The sequence below is a fragment of the Formica exsecta genome, unplaced genomic scaffold (assembly GCF_003651465.1).
Source record: "Formica exsecta isolate Colony F162 unplaced genomic scaffold, ASM365146v1 scaffold614, whole genome shotgun sequence".
Taxonomy (NCBI): Eukaryota; Metazoa; Arthropoda; class Insecta; order Hymenoptera; family Formicidae; genus Formica; species Formica exsecta.
Window position 1 is genome coordinate 697,104 of NW_021853375.1, and position 17,515 is coordinate 714,618.

The 17,515-nt window shown below is 36.1% G+C and overlaps 2 protein-coding genes across 3 annotated transcripts in view; one reads left to right on the forward strand and one right to left on the reverse strand.

Moving 5' to 3' along the window:
* Positions 1-17,027, reverse strand: part of LOC115242692 (ELAV-like protein 2) — a 47,181-nt gene extending 30,154 nt beyond the window's left edge. The window contains exon 1 of one of the 2 annotated variants that reach the window (XM_029819196.1): positions 16,396-17,027. The gene's annotated coding sequence lies outside the window, so the exon portion shown is untranslated. Of the gene's footprint in view, positions 1-13,296; positions 13,801-16,395 lie in introns of those variants that run through there. The other variant, XM_029819195.1, reaches the window with a different exon arrangement.
* LOC115242694 (cytosolic carboxypeptidase 6) lies at positions 5,403-13,017 on the forward strand. The gene is made up of 7 exons (XM_029819203.1): positions 5,403-5,501; positions 5,760-6,124; positions 9,618-10,051; positions 10,358-10,561; positions 10,718-10,941; positions 11,187-11,382; positions 11,760-13,017. Exons 1-7 carry the CDS (start codon positions 5,441-5,443, stop codon positions 12,076-12,078), a joined length of 1,803 nt encoding a protein of 600 aa, XP_029675063.1. The 5' UTR covers positions 5,403-5,440; the 3' UTR covers positions 12,079-13,017.
* Positions 17,028-17,515: the final 488 nt, after the last annotated feature.

Here is a 17,515-nt window from a genome sequence, read left to right on the forward strand (position 1 = left end):
GGAATTACCCCCCCCCCCTTTCTCCCCTCCTGCTTCGCCTCTCCATGCCATCTAATTTGCATCCTATCTTTGGAAATTCGTTACATCGTAGCCTCCTTCACAGCTGTCTAAATTCGCAGAGGAAACGAAAAATAAGAGAAAGATGCAGATCAGTCGACGTATCTAAAGCGCGTTTTGGATTTTTTGAAAGCCTTGTATAAATATCAGTTCCGATATTGTTTAAGTAAATCTTTACACGCTTGATTTTGTTACAAATTATTTTTTTATTATTACTTATAACAAATTATTACTACTTATAACAATTATAAATTTTTTTCTCCGTCCGTAATAACTATAAGTAAATCAATATAAGTTCGAAATTTTTTTCTAAATGTTTTATATGACACGTTAAATGCAAAATATGATGTATTATCTTATCTCTTTATTATACGAATTTATTATTAATAATTATTTTCTATTCTATCTATAATTCGATATATGCTATTCTCGAACTTACATTGACGTCAGTAACAAAAATCACTATTATTCTCCTTATCATCGTATTCTCTTATTTTGTCAAATTTACGCGTAATTTCTGCAAGAGAGAACATTCTATACGTCTTAATTCATTTATCAAGCGCAAATTTGTCGCATGGCAAATGGAGGAGTGAATAAGCGACGTCGACATCCCGTTTGTGAAATTATTCGCGGAAATGTCACCCCGGAGCGCTCGAAGAGAATCGCTACCCTTCGTCCCCCTCCCTCCGCCTCCTTTTTCCGTCGTTTCGCAGCCCGGATCATCATCCCTCTCCCGGAGCAAAACCTGGCCAGGGATAGGTGGATGGTTGCACACCTTACGACACGGATGTTGCACGCGCATTTAACGGATGTACGAGATGTTGCGTAGACCCAAGAGCGAAGCTGCTGACAAAGATAGTTTATATATATGTACCTTGTTCTCTATGGCGTTACCTTTGTGACGATCAAATTTCATGCACACAAATTATATATCTACCCTATTTCGCGCGCAAATTATATATCTACCCCATTTCTGCCTTATCTAGGCGTTACATAAGCACGCCAGCTTGCGAAACTACGAATAGGTCGGAGCGACGAGATCGGAAATGACGTGACTGGTTGCTAACTAGCGTCTGATTTAACGGCTGTAAAATGGTAATTTTCAGAGCTAAATAAGAACTGATTAATACTCTAATTGGATGCTGGTAAAGATTACGCGCGAAAAGTAAAAAGCCTTTTCATTAATAAATTTTTGGAATAAAAATTCTATTTTAAAGAAAATTAACTTCCAGTTAATCTATTAGTGATTATTTCACAAATTTTGGGTGCCAAACTCAGTTTTTATTGCTTAAGAGACAAAACTAAATCGAAAATACTATCCTCTAAACATTCAGATTGTTTATATTTCCAGGCTATTTGCAAAGAAGATAATTTTTTGTTTTATAGTTAAATAAAATTCGAAAATATACCTTATGAAAAAGAATGTGTGCATTAGATCGCGAATTAAATTTATTTGAATTTTTACCTTCCCGTTTAAACAAGTTTATTTCATCTACAAGCTTATCTGGAACATTGCAGTGCAAGATAATCGCGTTGCTCGCGTATACATATCGATTCAACAAACCAAGGAAACCAGGATGAACTCGACGACGTAGTCGCCCAGTATACAAAGTCGCGGTCTGCGTGGTCCAGTCAGAGACAAGTCCCACCAAGTCCCGTCGACATGTCCGACGAAGAAACCGGTACGTACATGTATATATTATACATACATGTATCCTTCATACATCGTCCTCGAATCGACTCGCACGAGACCTTGTTTGTGATTGTGCTATCGCCGATCTAGCCGCAGTCACGCGGGACGTGTCCGTTCTCGATGAATCTCGCTTGCGATCCGTCAAATCGATCGAAAGGGATCACGCGAGGATCATCACGCGCTCGCCGATTGCACCCTGACATTTCCCATCTCGCACCATCACCGGTTCGAAACTCCGTCTGGGAAAGCGGCGTCACGTACGCGAGCACCGGTTGTCAATCACTCGGTCGGACAAGTTGAGGTTGGCTCTAGGAACATCAACAATCGACTTTTTTTTCAAGCCGTCTCTCACACACGCCAAAGTAAAAGTCGAAAGTTTCGTCAGTTAATCGAATGCGCTTTACATGACGATGAAGTGTACGCAAGTTATGCTGCGAGTCGCAAGAGCGTATCTTGAAGACATATTTCGGTGAGTAAGTGAAGTTCTATTTTTTTCTTATCGTTATATTTTCTCTCTTTTCGTGATATTGATCTTCTGAACTAGCAATGACTGTTGAAACAAACGACGATGTTTTTTCTTATCTCTTGGACTTGAAATTACATTTTCTCGGTCGCAATTAATTATTTACTACAGATTAATTGTTGCAAAATAAATTACTGTGTCACTAAAAGTGATTCATATCACAATAACGTAAGATAATCCAGTCCCGTGAGAATTCCACGACTATTTACGGAGTAAAATAACAGACGTTTATTGAATTTTAATTCGCGACGCGATTCTGTGACGCAACAATTAAAATGAATTAATTGAAATGAATTTGAATTGAACGCGAAAGTCCTCGTTATTTTTTCTGAATATGCAATAGAAATTGTCGGAGATTTTTAACGTGAATTCGTCAATGTATATTTGTGAGAATTGTATGATTGTACTTTTCCTTTTTTTCTATTTTTACTTAATTAAATAAACTTGAATGAACTTTAAACTTTTCGCACTATTAAGCCGGTTTTCATAGTCCGTTCTTATATTCAAGATCGTCTTAAATACGGTCTTGACATGCTAAGCGGCCATTTTATTGGTTGAAGAGATCTTAAGATGACCCAAAACCATACTTAAGACGATCTTGAATATAAGAATAGACTATGAATACCCGCCTTAATGTTAATTGCTATTCGGTTTTTTGTTTTAAAAATTTTATGATACTATTTTTTAAATATAATCGCAAGCGGTAGTCGTTTATCCCGGCAAATTAAAAAGAAAAAAAGCGTCTTTTAATATGTATACATAGGAGGTGTGTATAGTCGACGAAAATAATACAGCGCTTAGTTTTTGCAAATAATTTAGATTAATATAAGTATGAAATATAAGTATGCAATAATCAATTTAAATTTTGTAACATTTTTTTATGAGATAATATTCATTTATTAAAAGCATCGTTTTATTTCTCAAGCATATTTCAACAAAATTGCGAGAGCAGATGATTTCTAAATGCAATTATAAATGTTACTGAAAAAAATTGCAGAGTCACAGTTGAACTAGTTATAAGTAATTATTATCTAATTTATTAAAACTTGTCATTGCTTTGAGATTTAAATTCCGCGTATACAAGAATCTTATAAGTTTCTTAAAGTTGCCTTCCAGTTTTATAAATAGTGAATTAGTTTTTTTATATATAACAATAATTTTACATACAATTTTTTTTAATACAAGATCAAATTAAACAATAAAAATTTTTAAACATTGTCTTACAAAGAAACAAGATACCAAAATGATCTTTCAGTAGTTTTCATGTAATGCTGCATTCCAACACTCTTATCAATATTTTCCTTTGTATAAAAATTATACCGAGTAAATTCAAAAAAAGTAACGATAAAAGTAACTGTTAAATTCGTTACTCGTTACCGAAAAATGTAACGAAGTTACTTTTTCCGTTACAAACAAAATTTGTAACGCCGTTACCGTTACAGTTACTTTTTTTCGGTAACTGTAACGGTAACGGCGTTACAAATTTTGTTTGTAACGGAAAAAGTAACTTCGTTACATTTTTCGGTAACGAGTAACGAATTTAACAGTTACTTTTATCGTTACTTTTTTTACTCGGTATAATTTTCATACAAAGGAAAATATTGATAAGAGTGTTGGAATGCAGCATTATATATATATTTATTTATTTATTTGAATTATTCACACAATACGTTGATGAATTAAATCAAAATCTCTTTAAAATGTCACATGGATGTTACGATGTTATCTCGAATATTACACGTGGCGCTGTGAGACGTTATTCGATAGATAAAGTATTCAATGTTTCTTAAAAAAAATACGATGTGTAACTTTTTATTTCCGTACGCTGAATCATTGATAACCTGGCTATACGTATCTTGATGTAAAGTCAGTACACCCTTCCTACTTGTGGCAGAGAAGTATAAAACTTTTAGTCACAAAGCGCGACATTTATGTTGTCGAGTCTTAGATGCGATGGAAATAGATATCGAGTGGTCTGAATTTAGATCTGTATTGCTATACAGAATGGGTTTCTATGATAAGAAGTGCGCTAGAAAGAGCCGATTCCCGGTAGAACTCTGTCTTGCATATTACATTAGTGATGACGGAAATATCGCGGATCTTCGTCATTTTTCTCTTTCTTTATACTTTTCGCTTCTGTATAGGCAATATTGTTTCCCTGGGTTGTAGAAATATCATTCACGGAACAATTGTTTCATTTTTACAGACCATGATAATCATATATTCCTTTGAACGAATAATTTATAACGTCTACCTTTATGTAAATAATTTAAGTAAATCGCGAAAAAAGAAAATTGTATCATTTAATGATATTTATAATATATTATTAATTTTTTCATAATTATTAACATATCTTATTAAAAAGACAAGAAATATCTATCAAATAATTATATAGATATTATGACATATAAGAATCTTATTTGAATACATAATTTTTATTTTAATAAGAAATTTTATCCGATAAAGCTTTGTATAAATAACATAATAATAAAAAGTTTTAAATAACTTCCTCAATATCATGGTCTCTAATCTACAGTTAATCAACTTATAGGTATCAGGTTAACGTGAGTATCACTTTATTCTATTTGCCAATTCTGTAAAACTATCGCGATTTTCACCAAGTCTCTCAATCACGCTCTCCTCTAATCTCAGTTCATCTGTAATCGAATCAATCAGAGAGTCATGCTAGAACTTCTGCAGAGATCTCGTGACCGCAAATGAGTTTTCCCGGTTTATAATCGAAGCTTCGAAATCGTGGGCGAAAGAAGAGGGCAACGGAGGGGGCTGTCGAGAGATCGCACGTACGAGATCTTTGACGCTTGGCAGCCACGCGAGTTCCCTGCGAGCCGATTCCCATTTCTCTTGCACGGACTTCGTTCGTTCGTTCACGCGAGACTCGCGAACCGGGAGATCCTTCACGAAGGCGTGCCGAATTGCGGGGAATCCGCTCTTATCACGTAGGCGGTAGCACACCTACCAACTAGTGTAAAGCCGGTCGTCTCGCATGAAGCCGTCAGTGCTTCATCGTGTCTTCCGCCCGATAGGTCAGAGTGTCGTTTGCTTTATGCTTGCTCTAGTCAACCGTCTTAGAGACTCGGCCGTCGTTCATCAATGGTGCCGAACCACGTCGTTCCATCGATAAATCGTTTCGAATCATTTGGGAAGTCATGGCCTTCTCTTCCGAAGGACGAGACCCTCTGGAGCACACTAGTCTTTATCAGCGCGCGGGTCAGATATCTTCGCCGTTCCACTTTATGAATCATACACGTCTTGATAATATTTTACCGTGGAACTTATATTTGAAAAATTGCAAATCGATAACGACAGCGTTTAATCGATACGGTCGTGAAACGATAACGCGTTATTGTCAACGTTATCATCATTTTTCTTCATGCAATGGATATCCCAAAGTCTAATATATCGTTATATCCTATATTTATCTTTTCGTTTAACTACATTTAATTTGCTGGACCGATACTCTTGCAGAAAGCGAGGATAGCGATGCCGAGGGTGGTCTAGGTAACGTGAACAAGATGGTGATGCGACCACCTGGACACAGTGGCAAAGCTAAGAAGGGCCACATCTGTTTCGACGCCACCTTCGAGACCGGCAATCTCGGTAGGGTGGACTTGATCTCCGAATTCGAGTACGACCTCTTCATCAGACCTGACACCTGCGGACCTAGATTACGCCTATGGTTCAATTTCACCGTAGATAATGTAAAGGCGGATCAACGAGTAATCTTCAATATCGTGAATATTTCGAAGAGCGCGAATCTCTTTCGACAAGGGATGACGCCGTTAATGAAGAGCAGCAGTAGACCAAAGTGGCAAAGGATACCGCGGGAACAGGTAAAATTTTGTCAATAATTTATTGTCCCTAAGGGTATGATTTATAAATTTTAAGTTGAATATTATATATATATAAAATCTTCAAATTCAAGCATCGACAAAGAATAATGCTTTAATTCATCTCAGCGATGAATAAAAATTCTTATATTAATTAAAAGTTTAAAAGAATGTCAATTTTAATAATCAATTTTCTCGTCGATCATATGACTAAATTATATATGAAATATGAATATAAATTATATATGAAGTTCGCTTTTAAAGTTCGCTAAAGTTCGATTATACAATATGCAGATGCATATCTACATCTCTGAGGCAAATTTACATCGCGCGATTGATATAGATTTTCCAATTGATTGGCAATATTGTCGGCTGAAATCTGAGAGAAATTGTGTCGGAGCGGATTCCAATATCAAATTACTTCATCAAGCACCAGCAGTCTTTTAAATTAGAATTATTGCCATCATAAATCGATCAACGGTTACTATCGCTGACTACGTGATTGATTACCATTATAAATTTAATCAATAGATATTTTTATATAAAAATATGAAAAATGTGAAAAATATGATGTGAATAATATTATTATCATAATATAGTCTTAAAATAAATTCTCATTTCTCACCTACTACAAATAAATTAGCATTTAATTATGCCTTACATATAAGTTTTATTTTTCCTGTCAAATTAATTGATATCTCGAAATGCGCGATTACTATAATCTATGCGTGACTCATATGTATACGAACAATTGTCTAAAGCCAACTATCAACTATTATATTTTAAAATAATGTACAGTAAGATTCCATCACAAAGATAAATGTGAGTAATTACTTTTATAAATAACAAATAATTAACAAAAATTTTTGCTTACCTTATGATTGCTTCGCTTGATACTTCTTCTGACATCCTCCTCTTTTTTTGTTTGTACCTTGCTACTTTTTCACGGCACTTGCATAACACTCATTCGCAAAAACACTGTTAATTACAATTGCGCGCACACTAGTCATCAAATGCGACGATCCTGTGTTACTTTATATAGCACTTCTAATGTTAATCGCACACGACGTGTACTTTATTTTAAATTGCGACGGAAAAACGCGAAAATCACAGTTATATGATACGCTGGGCATTGGAATTTACGATACGTAGTTGATAATAATTAAGATATAACTAAATAATTAAATTTAACTGTTGCCTATTAATTAAACGTGTCGTTTGATGTCGCTCGATTTGGAGTTGAGTTGTTTTATCTCCGATACATTTTGTTAATAATAGAGAAATTCGCGAATCCGTAACTTTACTACGCAATACATCCGAGTTAATGGCTGGTTAAAACATGATAATCGCGAAAATTAATTAGTCGCGCGAATTGATAATAATCACTAATTATAATAACCGAAGGAAATGTTCGCGTTTGACATTTTTTAATACTTATCACAATCGTATTTTTAGAGATAATACGACGATATACAGGAAATGCCTCGTGAAGTTGTCTATTCGGTTCGAGTGTCTGACACTTCGCGTGAATGACAACAAGATTACGGTATGTAAACAACAGCGCGCTACACGCCGCCAATTATTAGCGCGCTATTATTTACATATTTGTGGACGGGGAATCTTGTCATACGTGTGAGACGAGATACGAGCGATGTAAAAAAAGCGCGCTATTATTTACATATTTGTGGACGGGGGAATCTTATCATTCCTGCAACGAGACTCGAGCGAAAATATATTATTATTGTATTATCTCTCAAAACGCGATTATATATTCCCGAATTATTTAAACAATTAGAGATTATTATCATATTCGCATGATTGATTCATTTCTTCGATTATCGCATTTCAACTAGCCTTAACTTGTGTAGTATCGCACACTATTAGAATGAAATTGGCGATATTATTTTTAAATTTCTCAGTCATTAATGAATATCGCAAACGTATACAAAATAATTCGTATACAAAATAAATATAATAATAGGATTCGAGCATTATCGCGACGCGTTTATTAACTTATATATTTATTTTCATTTATATTATAATAAGAGGTAGTAAAATTATTATAAAATATATGCATATATTATCCGTTAGCAACAGAGATAACATTGTGTGAATTTTCAATGCCGAGCAAATCGTAACTTTGCGACTTTTGCGTTTTTTTTCCATTGCAATATAAAGTGCGCGTCGTATACGATTAACGTTGGAAATGCTACGTAAAATATTGCGCGATTATTATATTCTGATAATTAGTGCGTGCACGATTATAAATTAAAATTGTTTTCACAAATAAGTGTCGCATGAGTACTCTGAAAGAACAGCAAAGGATAAACAAGAGAATAGGAAAATCCGGAGCCAGGAAATATCAGACGATGACGAAACAACCCACAACCATGGGGTAAACAATTTTTGTTCATCATCTTATTATTTATAAAATTAATTGTCTATTTCTATCTTCGAGGTAATGTCTTATTTTATATCATCTCGAAATGTAAGAGTTAACTTAAGAAGAGATAACGTAAGAACTGACTAATAACAAAGTATTTTTAGACAATCGTTTATCTGTGAATCAAACGGATAGTAAATAAATGGTCGCGCATTCTCCTTTAACTTCCAGCAAGAGAAATTAAATATTAATATAAGACATAATTAAATGCTAATTTATTGCTAATTTATTTCTCTAATACCGTATTTATTGCTCGCAAAATAAATTTAAAAAATAATAAAAAACGCCCCAACGCCCCCATATCGTTACATGACTAAATTATGTAATGCAATTAACTGATTCTTCGATTTTGATATTAAAATATTTCGCCAATTAATTACTCCCGAGACATAATGCTGCATTTATTGCTCATCATTAAATTAAATAAACGACGGTCAGAGATTGTGAAGATCCTCTATAATAATTTGTCCCCTATAAGAGTGAAATATGTTAAAATAATTAATTGTTCCCTATTGATCTTGATACTAAAATATTTCTTATAAATTAATTACATTCAAGATATATTATTTCAGAGAATTTATTGATTGCAAAATAATTTTATAAAATAATCAATAACTTGTTTCACGAGCATTAAAATAAAGAAAGTGATATATATTTTGAAAGCAATTAATTCGGAAAACGTTTTAATATTAAAATCAAAAGAGCAAAACCAAAAATTTTTTTTAATTTCCATTCTTGTACAGCAAGCTAGCATATGTTTGGCCTGTTTTTTTAAGTTAAACAATAAGCAATAAATTTGACATTGGTATATTTCGGGAGAAAATAATTTGAAGAACAGTTTAATATTAAAATCAAAGAAATAATTAATTTGTATTAACGTTTACTCTTATAATGGGAACATTAAAGTATTTTCTATTATTTTTTAAACTTATTAAATATCTTATAATTTATTAAATGGACAATACATTCGAAATTATAAATCCCTAATATAATTTCAGGTTTTATATAAATTATTTTACATAGTTTATTCCGATCTATTTCTTCATGTTACAGGTATTTTATTACAGATCTGCGCAGCATCAGAATCACTACGTATTAAGCTTCGCTTTCGCGTTCGATCGCGAAGATGAGGTCTACCAGTTCGCCCTGACATATCCGTATTCGTACACTCGTTACTTGGGGCATCTCGACAACTTGTGCAGCAGATTGTTATATACAAAGAGGGAAACGTTGGCCGAGTCGATCCAAAAGAGGAATGTAGAACTCGTAACTATAGCCTCCGACCTCGAAGACACGGAACGACCTAGAAAGGTGGTCGTCATTCTCGCGAGAGTTCATCCCGGCGAATCGCCGTCCTCTTTCGTGTGTCAGGGATTGATGGATTTTTTGGTCAGTGCACATCCTATCGCTCAGATTCTAAGAGAGTATGTGATCTTCAAGATAGTGCCGATGTTGAATCCTGATGGCGTCTTTCTTGGAAATTACAGGTATGAACGATCCGAATATTCCCGAGAAATAATCGACTTGTAATCATATCAGTTTTTAGTAACTATGTATTTTAATAATTCGATGAGACGGATTAAATGTCAAATTAGAAACCGAATAAATAATTTTATATATATAACTAGTACACTTGGTATATTTTATAGCCAAATGAATAATTTTATTTAAATTTATTTTTAAATAATAATATTATTTATATATATTTCTAAGAAAAATACGTATTTATTTTTTATGAAGACTGTATTGCAAAACAATAATACATATAATATTTAATTATTTGGCGTATTAAGGTCTACCGTGATGGGATTAGATCTGAATCGATCTTGGAATCATATCTCTGAGTGGATTCATCCTACTCTACTCGCGACCAGATCGATGCTAAAGTCTCTCGATAAGAATTCACACACACCATTAGATTGCGTGTTGGATCTGCACGCGCATACCAATGCCACGGGTGTCTTTGTCTATGGAAATACGTACGAGGATGTCTACAGGTAACTCTAATCTTGTTTAGCGGTGAGTCAAGTAATATTAGACATTCCGTCAAATCGAATTCGTGACAAAACTATATTATTTGAACGAGGAAATAGAAAATTAATGAATCAATCGAGCTTGTAATCCAATCTGACTCATGGCTGCCAGCCTCTCAGGTACGAGAGGCATATCGTCTTGCCGAAATTATTAGCTCAGCACGCGGAGGATTATGAACTAGGCAACACTATGTACAATCAAGATCACAACAAAGCCGGAACCGCCCGACGTTATTTGTGCTCGATCCTGAAAGAGCACGTCAACTGTTACAGCATAGAGGTTTCCATGTATGGTTACAATAAGAAAGGGATACCCGGTATAATGCCGTACACGGAAGAAGGATGTATCCTTCACACTTAATCATAAAGCTTATCATTATATATAAAAATGCAAAATATGAAAATAATTTTATTGCACAAGCGAATGTTAAAAATAATTTTTTTTTAAGTTTCGTTGAACCTTATTAAGGGTTTCATACATGAAAATAGTAATCATACGCGTTTTATACAAATGTCAAAGTTTGGCATCAATACCCGCTGGTATCTAATTCGGAAAATTTAAAGCCTTGACTATCAGAATGGAATACAGATTACAGGCTCGGTCGCAATTTGGCTCGCGTTTTTCTGGAATATTACAAGCTTACTGGACTTATTCCGTCGGGGCTTCCCGATCAGCCGTCGAATAGGAGAACGCGTCAATCTCGGCAGAGACATCGATTTCCAAGAGAGCCTAGACCGAAGACAGTGAGAACTCCGGCGACCTTACATCTCGCCAGCATTTATGAGTAATTATTTCAACCTAACATATGTTATTAACATATATCATATATAGCATAAAAGTATCGTTTCTATTATTAACTATTTATATTAGAGACATTAGAGATAAAACTAAGAAAAAAGATATAGAAAATGACATTTGTTTCAACATTAATTTATCACAATAATCGGCTCTTTTGTCTTTCAAATATGTATATGAACGGATAAACAAACAGAAACCAAAAATGTTTGAATGATATAAGACAAGATTGAGGGTTTTTTACAAGCAAAAAAATCTTCCGTTTATGTATAAAAGTTAGCTTACAATTAAATCTGAGAGGGAGCGACGCGGGTATTGTTTATCGAGATGCATTATAAATCGGCTGATCTCGGGTCGAATCGTCAGGTACTTTCGGGAGGAAGCTGAGCCGCTCCCGAGCTCTCGTTACCGATCGATGAGCGGTACGCGGATGGGACAGCAGCCCGGAACTGGAATCGCGAGTGAAACTGGAACGGGCGTCGGCGGCGGGTGCAGGGGCCGGAGCTACAGGTTCCGGAGCCCCGGGGCACCTCTCGAGAAGGTGCAGGCCCTGACAGAGCGGCCCGCCGCCGAGCCGCGGCTCACCATTATCGATTTCAATCAGCTGACGCGGGGTGGTTTGGAGCTCGCAGCCACCAAGAACAGATCGACGGTCCCACGCAAAAGCGTCAAGTCGCGCAGATAACGATCGTCTCGCCTCGGACTTAGTCGTTTATAAGAAGAAATCTTTACGGCGCGACGAACCGCGAGTTAAATGTCCTCCGACGATTCGAATACTTTTATCTTCTAGAGATTGGAGTGATTAGGAAATTACCATCTTATCTTAATAATGACGATGTTGGCTTATATAGATATAATTAGTTGAAAAAATGAACCATTGCATCAATCCACGTTACTTTTAGTGACGAAAATGGAAGCTTGCTTGACGACAAGGAGCACCGAGAATGCATCTCGGAGATTATCCATCTAATTGTTCGTAATAATTATTACAAATAACTCTTGTTCCTTTTATACCAAATAATTTCGAATCAAACAATATTAACGAAACACATTAATATAGTGTTTATGTATTCCACGTACATTTATTAGGATGCACGTCAACAATCAAATTTTCAACTTTCTCTTATATTATACTATATATTCTTACCTCTCTTTCTTCCTGATAATAAATAATTGTTCTAATTGTTAGATTTTATCAATGAAATTTTATGTGTATACATATATATATATATATATATTTCTATCTTACTGCATGTCTACAATTTCTAGCAATACCTGTTATATTTCTTACAGTTTATAACATTGTTATTAATATTATGCTGTGTACTACTATCTCTTTACTTCTATATTTAAAAAAAATATTAAAAATAAATATGTTAACGAAATAATGATATTGTTATGAATACCAAATAAAACATCGAGAAAGCATGCTGTTATCGATACCGTTTCCGAATTACATGCAGAACACTTTACATAGAGCTGTAATATAATTACATATGTTGTAATAAACAATCGCCACACAATTATAAACTTTATTACAAACTTGTAAAATTTCAACACAATTTCATATTATTAGATAATATTTTGTTTTATTATTATTATCATATCAAATAGTTAATTCGTATTTCAAAATGGATAGAATAAAAAAATTTCACGATGATCACAATTTAATTAATAATTTTTCAATTTAGATAATTATTCGACCTTATAATTGAATTAGAATAATAATTGTTCGACGAGAAAAAAATCGAGACACAAAGTAGTCTGGTTTTATGGAGACACTTTACTTGTCAATCCAAATCTTTATCGATCACACACGTGGCAATCGATCTTACGCTCCGGATGCTTTTCGGAAACGGTCGCGATGTTCCGTCAATGCCCGATTGACAGTGATTGCACATACCTGAGAGAATGCGACAATTACGTTTCCTAAAACTCAACGAACCCGCGCTCGATGCACGCGCGCATTGGATGGACAGAAGACGCAGGTACTACGCGACGGCCCGTTACACCTGGCCGGATACGGACCTAAAGATACTCCGGATACTGGACGCGGGTGTGTCCGTGCATTTATAAACGACAACGACGGGAAGGTCGGTATACTAATCGTGCTTGCGAATTCAATCACGAACAACGAACAAACGAATTTACCGTGTGCGTGTATACATGGGTATGTGTATGTGTGTGTGTGTGTATGTGTGTGATTACGTTGTGCGTGAGAGAGCGGGTCCCTGCTTAAGGACGGTGTGTGCGTGCGTGTTTTTCGGATATGTTGTGTATGTATGTGTGCCGATATTTGCGGTTATATATTATACGTGTATATGTCAATCAATCGGAACTGAAGAGGAACTAAAACGGAAAGAAATGAAACTATAGCGAAAGAAGGGAGCAGACAAGCGGCCAGTAGCTCTTCTACCCCTGGGCTCGAGACGGAACTGGCCCGTGGGCCGCTCCGGCGGGCTCGCGAGACCCCCATCTACGCGATCCCCCTTCTCAATCCCCCTTCTCCCCTTTCCCCGCTCACGGTAACCCTCTTCTTTCGCCAACAACCACCACCGCCGCTCGCCCCCTTTCACCCTCCTTCTCCTCCCCTTCCTCGATTGCCGCCCTCGTTTTCGCGCTCTTGCCGCCAGGAGTGCGTTTTCCTCCCTTCCGTACCGCCCCGTGCATCTCCCTCGAGCTGGGCTGGGTACTTCAGGGTTGGACGAGAGCAGGGCGGTGGTCGTTGAACCAGCGGTTGATGTCTGCGTCGTGTCGGTTGCGCAGCAGCAAAACGTCCCTTACTACCAACAATGTTGTCCCGCCAACCTCCCTTCTCGTCCCTCGTCCACTGTGCACGGGGTTGCAACCCCCGTGCACCCTGTCTGCTACAGCGCAGCTCTCGGACGGTTTCCCAGGAGAAGCGACTAACCTCCGGGAACCCGGGCGAAGGGAGAACGGAGTGACGATCGGGATGAAAATGCGGAGAGGCAAGAGGGACGGATCTGTGCAACGGAGTCGACGTGTACGCGCGTCAGTGAATTAATATCGGGATTCGCCGGGGCCGAAATGATTTAATTCCGGATTTTAATCCGGGCTTTTATCTGCGCCTCGATACCAGATTATACAATCGTCGGCCCTTTCTTTTTCGCCCTTTCTTTTATCTGCCGCACGCGGGAACGTTGCCAAGAACCGGCGACTGAGCTTTCCTCACATTTTTTGCTTTCTCTCTTATAAAGTTTAAGTATTTTATTGCCTCTGCGAAGAAAAAAACATTATATCGAGATTGCTAATTACTCGCGTTCATCTTATCTTTGTCTTCATATTTATTTTAAATTCAATTTATTGCTTTATTTTATATTATTTTTATATTATATTGCCGATTTAAAAAACGTTGTAAGTAAATTCTTATTCTTTTCTATTTCTTTGCATTAAACAAAAATAGATACGATAATTTCTGCTTTAAAATGAAAGACACTTCTGTATTGATCCGAGTTAAACGCAAAGGATAATTAATAATGCAATAATCTCAGAGATCTTTTCATTGTTTCCTGCCTGAACATTGAAATAATCAAAAGTAAATGTAATTTCAGGTAGATAAAACGTAAGAAATTGATGATTCTTTTTATCTTATTACTGAAATATAATAATAAAAAATAAGGAAAAAGGGGGAAAGATCTGAAAACTTTAGAAAAAAAGAGCGCTAAAGAAGATAAAAAGTAACAGATATTCATTGAGAGGAAAATAATCGGATGGGATTTTTCTGAATGTCGTGACTGGCTGCGTGATCAGCTCCCCTCCTAATGGATATTTTCTTAGATCGACAGAAACTCTAATCAATCTCATTACTTATAACATGATCATTTTTTCTTTACAAGATTACAACTGTACTGCCATGCTTTAAGCTGTTAATAAAACGAACAAGCCTATTTATGTAAAATTTAAATTCATCTGTACAGTAAGATAAAATTTATTATTGTTTTGTAATATTTAAATTTTTTATAGAATCAATATCCCCATACAGCACAGAACGTTGTAACAGCATTGCAGCAACATCGCAACATTGTAGCAACATTGCGACAATGTTGCCAATGTTGCTGCAATGTTCTGTGCTATATGGGTCATAATAGCCTTAAAAAAATTTCTCCATTTTTTATTTAAAATTTTTATATTATGTTGGGCAAGAGAGAGAAAGAGAGAGAGAGAGAAAAGCAATCTATCCCTTATTTTCATATAATATACGTACATGGTGTGTACGTATTCACTCGCACGTCATACATACATATACTTATTGATATATATTGTATAATGTGTGTGTGTGTAGGGGGAGGGGCGCGCGCGCGCGTATATTCTTTAAATTAAATATTTTTTTAACAGATGTATTAAACAAATATATTTTTTAAACAGATATATTAAACAAATATATAATATTAATTACATATATATAGTATTGTTTGCGCGCGCACACAATATTGGTGTATGCATATATATACGTATATTTATCAAAAGAAAGATCGATGAACTTTTATGCAGCGACAAGCAGTTTATGAACAGCGTGCTGCCATCTAACGTAGTCTTTCAATATCACATACACTTCCAAAATATCATTTTTCTCTTTCTCTCTCTAAGAGAGTTTCGTAACAAATGGTAACAAATTTTTATAAAATAAATAATAAGTCATCATAGAAATATATTATTCAGAACAATAAAAAATTCAATAAGTTTTTAATTGAGAACGCGTCATTTTTATTGGGCATTGTTTTGATATGTTCGAATAAAGTGCGTTTAGTATTATTTGGTTATTGGTTTTTATTTATTAACATATCTCTTACCGTGTTAAAAGTGGATATGCCAACGAAGAATCGTAAAAAAAACATATGCCAATATTGTATTCGATACGCAAAATTTCTTGCCATCGTTTTTTTTCGTTGATGTTTTATATTATACTCGCAAAAACAGCACAATATATACACATATACACATATTATAAAAAAATGAATTCCAATATGTGTGTTTTACTTACCGGATTCCAGTACATCGCGCTTCATTCGAAACGATGAACACAGCATTACTGCATCCCTTTTTCGCTGAAGAAACACTATTTTAAAACAGAATCTTATGCTCTCTTTTTCAGCAGATACTATATTCCTCCATAGTTTCACCTCTCTGTTTGATTCACATTTCGTCTTCGAAACAAGGCTTCGACCAATCGTCCCGCCAGCCGATGACGCCAAGCGCGCCGCGTTGCGCGCATGCGCTCTATCGATAGCCGTTACCGGCGCGAAGTTGCCGTTGAGCGCACTCGCGACTCCGCGCGGACAGTTGCGGAAGCTTCAGTAGCTCGCCATGTTTTTTACTGAGTGGGGTGTGTAGAAGAGAGGCCGGGGTGAAAATCATCTCTCGAGGCATGCAGGTACGTTGAAGAATTTTGAATTTCTCATTATCGCGATTGAGATGCGTGTCCAGATTCGTACATTAGCGCGTCCCATCGCGATTGCCGATCGCGAGTGCTTGATAACGTCGCGTTTCGTAACGTCGTCACATTGCACGGGCTCATGCCGTTCCGGGCAAGAGGTATGACTCAGGCAAAATTCTATAGCGCAATCGACAAGGTTATTTGCATTACACATATTCCGACCCTTTGCCAACAGCTCGCGGACACGCAATTGCGTCGCCCGCCTAAATTTGCGCTTATTTTCTCTCTCTCTCTCTCTCTCTCTCGCGCGCGCGCGCTAAAGACTGTATAGTTAATAAGAAAAAAAATTAAACATATGTGAAATGTGTAAATGAAATTGATTACACTACGTGCAGAGTGGTATTCGCGAATTTTCGGCGGTATACGTTTTTATTATGGTACTTACAATATTCTGTTGAGAGATCCTCTCATGTCAGAGTATCCTGTTGAGAGTTATCAGCCGGTACACCATGGAAAATGGGTCGATGCGATGTAAAATTGTTGCGCGTTGAATTTTAGTCGTGCCAATATACGAATCCGTGATCTCTCGTATCAGAGCGTTTCCCCCGATTCTCTTTGTAATTCCCTCCCCGCCCCCGTCTACGCTAAATATAATGCTTGTAAAACGTTGTAACTACTACCACCACTCGATCGTCCCATTTTGCGATAAATTACTTTTCTTCCTTCC

What these genes read in the sequence shown, in the direction of transcription:
- LOC115242694 (XM_029819203.1), top strand. Translation starts at nt 5,441, where the DNA reads ATGGCCTTCTCTTCCGAAGGACGAGACCCTCTGGAGCACACTAGTCTT. An exon ending in AAAGGATACCGCGGGAACAG is followed by an intron (nt 6,125 to 9,617) that starts GTAAAATTTTGT and finishes TTCATGTTACAG; the next exon opens with GTATTTTATTACAGATCTGC. An exon ending in GCCGTACACGGAAGAAGGAT is followed by an intron (nt 10,942 to 11,186) that starts GTATCCTTCACA and finishes AATGGAATACAG; the next exon opens with ATTACAGGCTCGGTCGCAAT.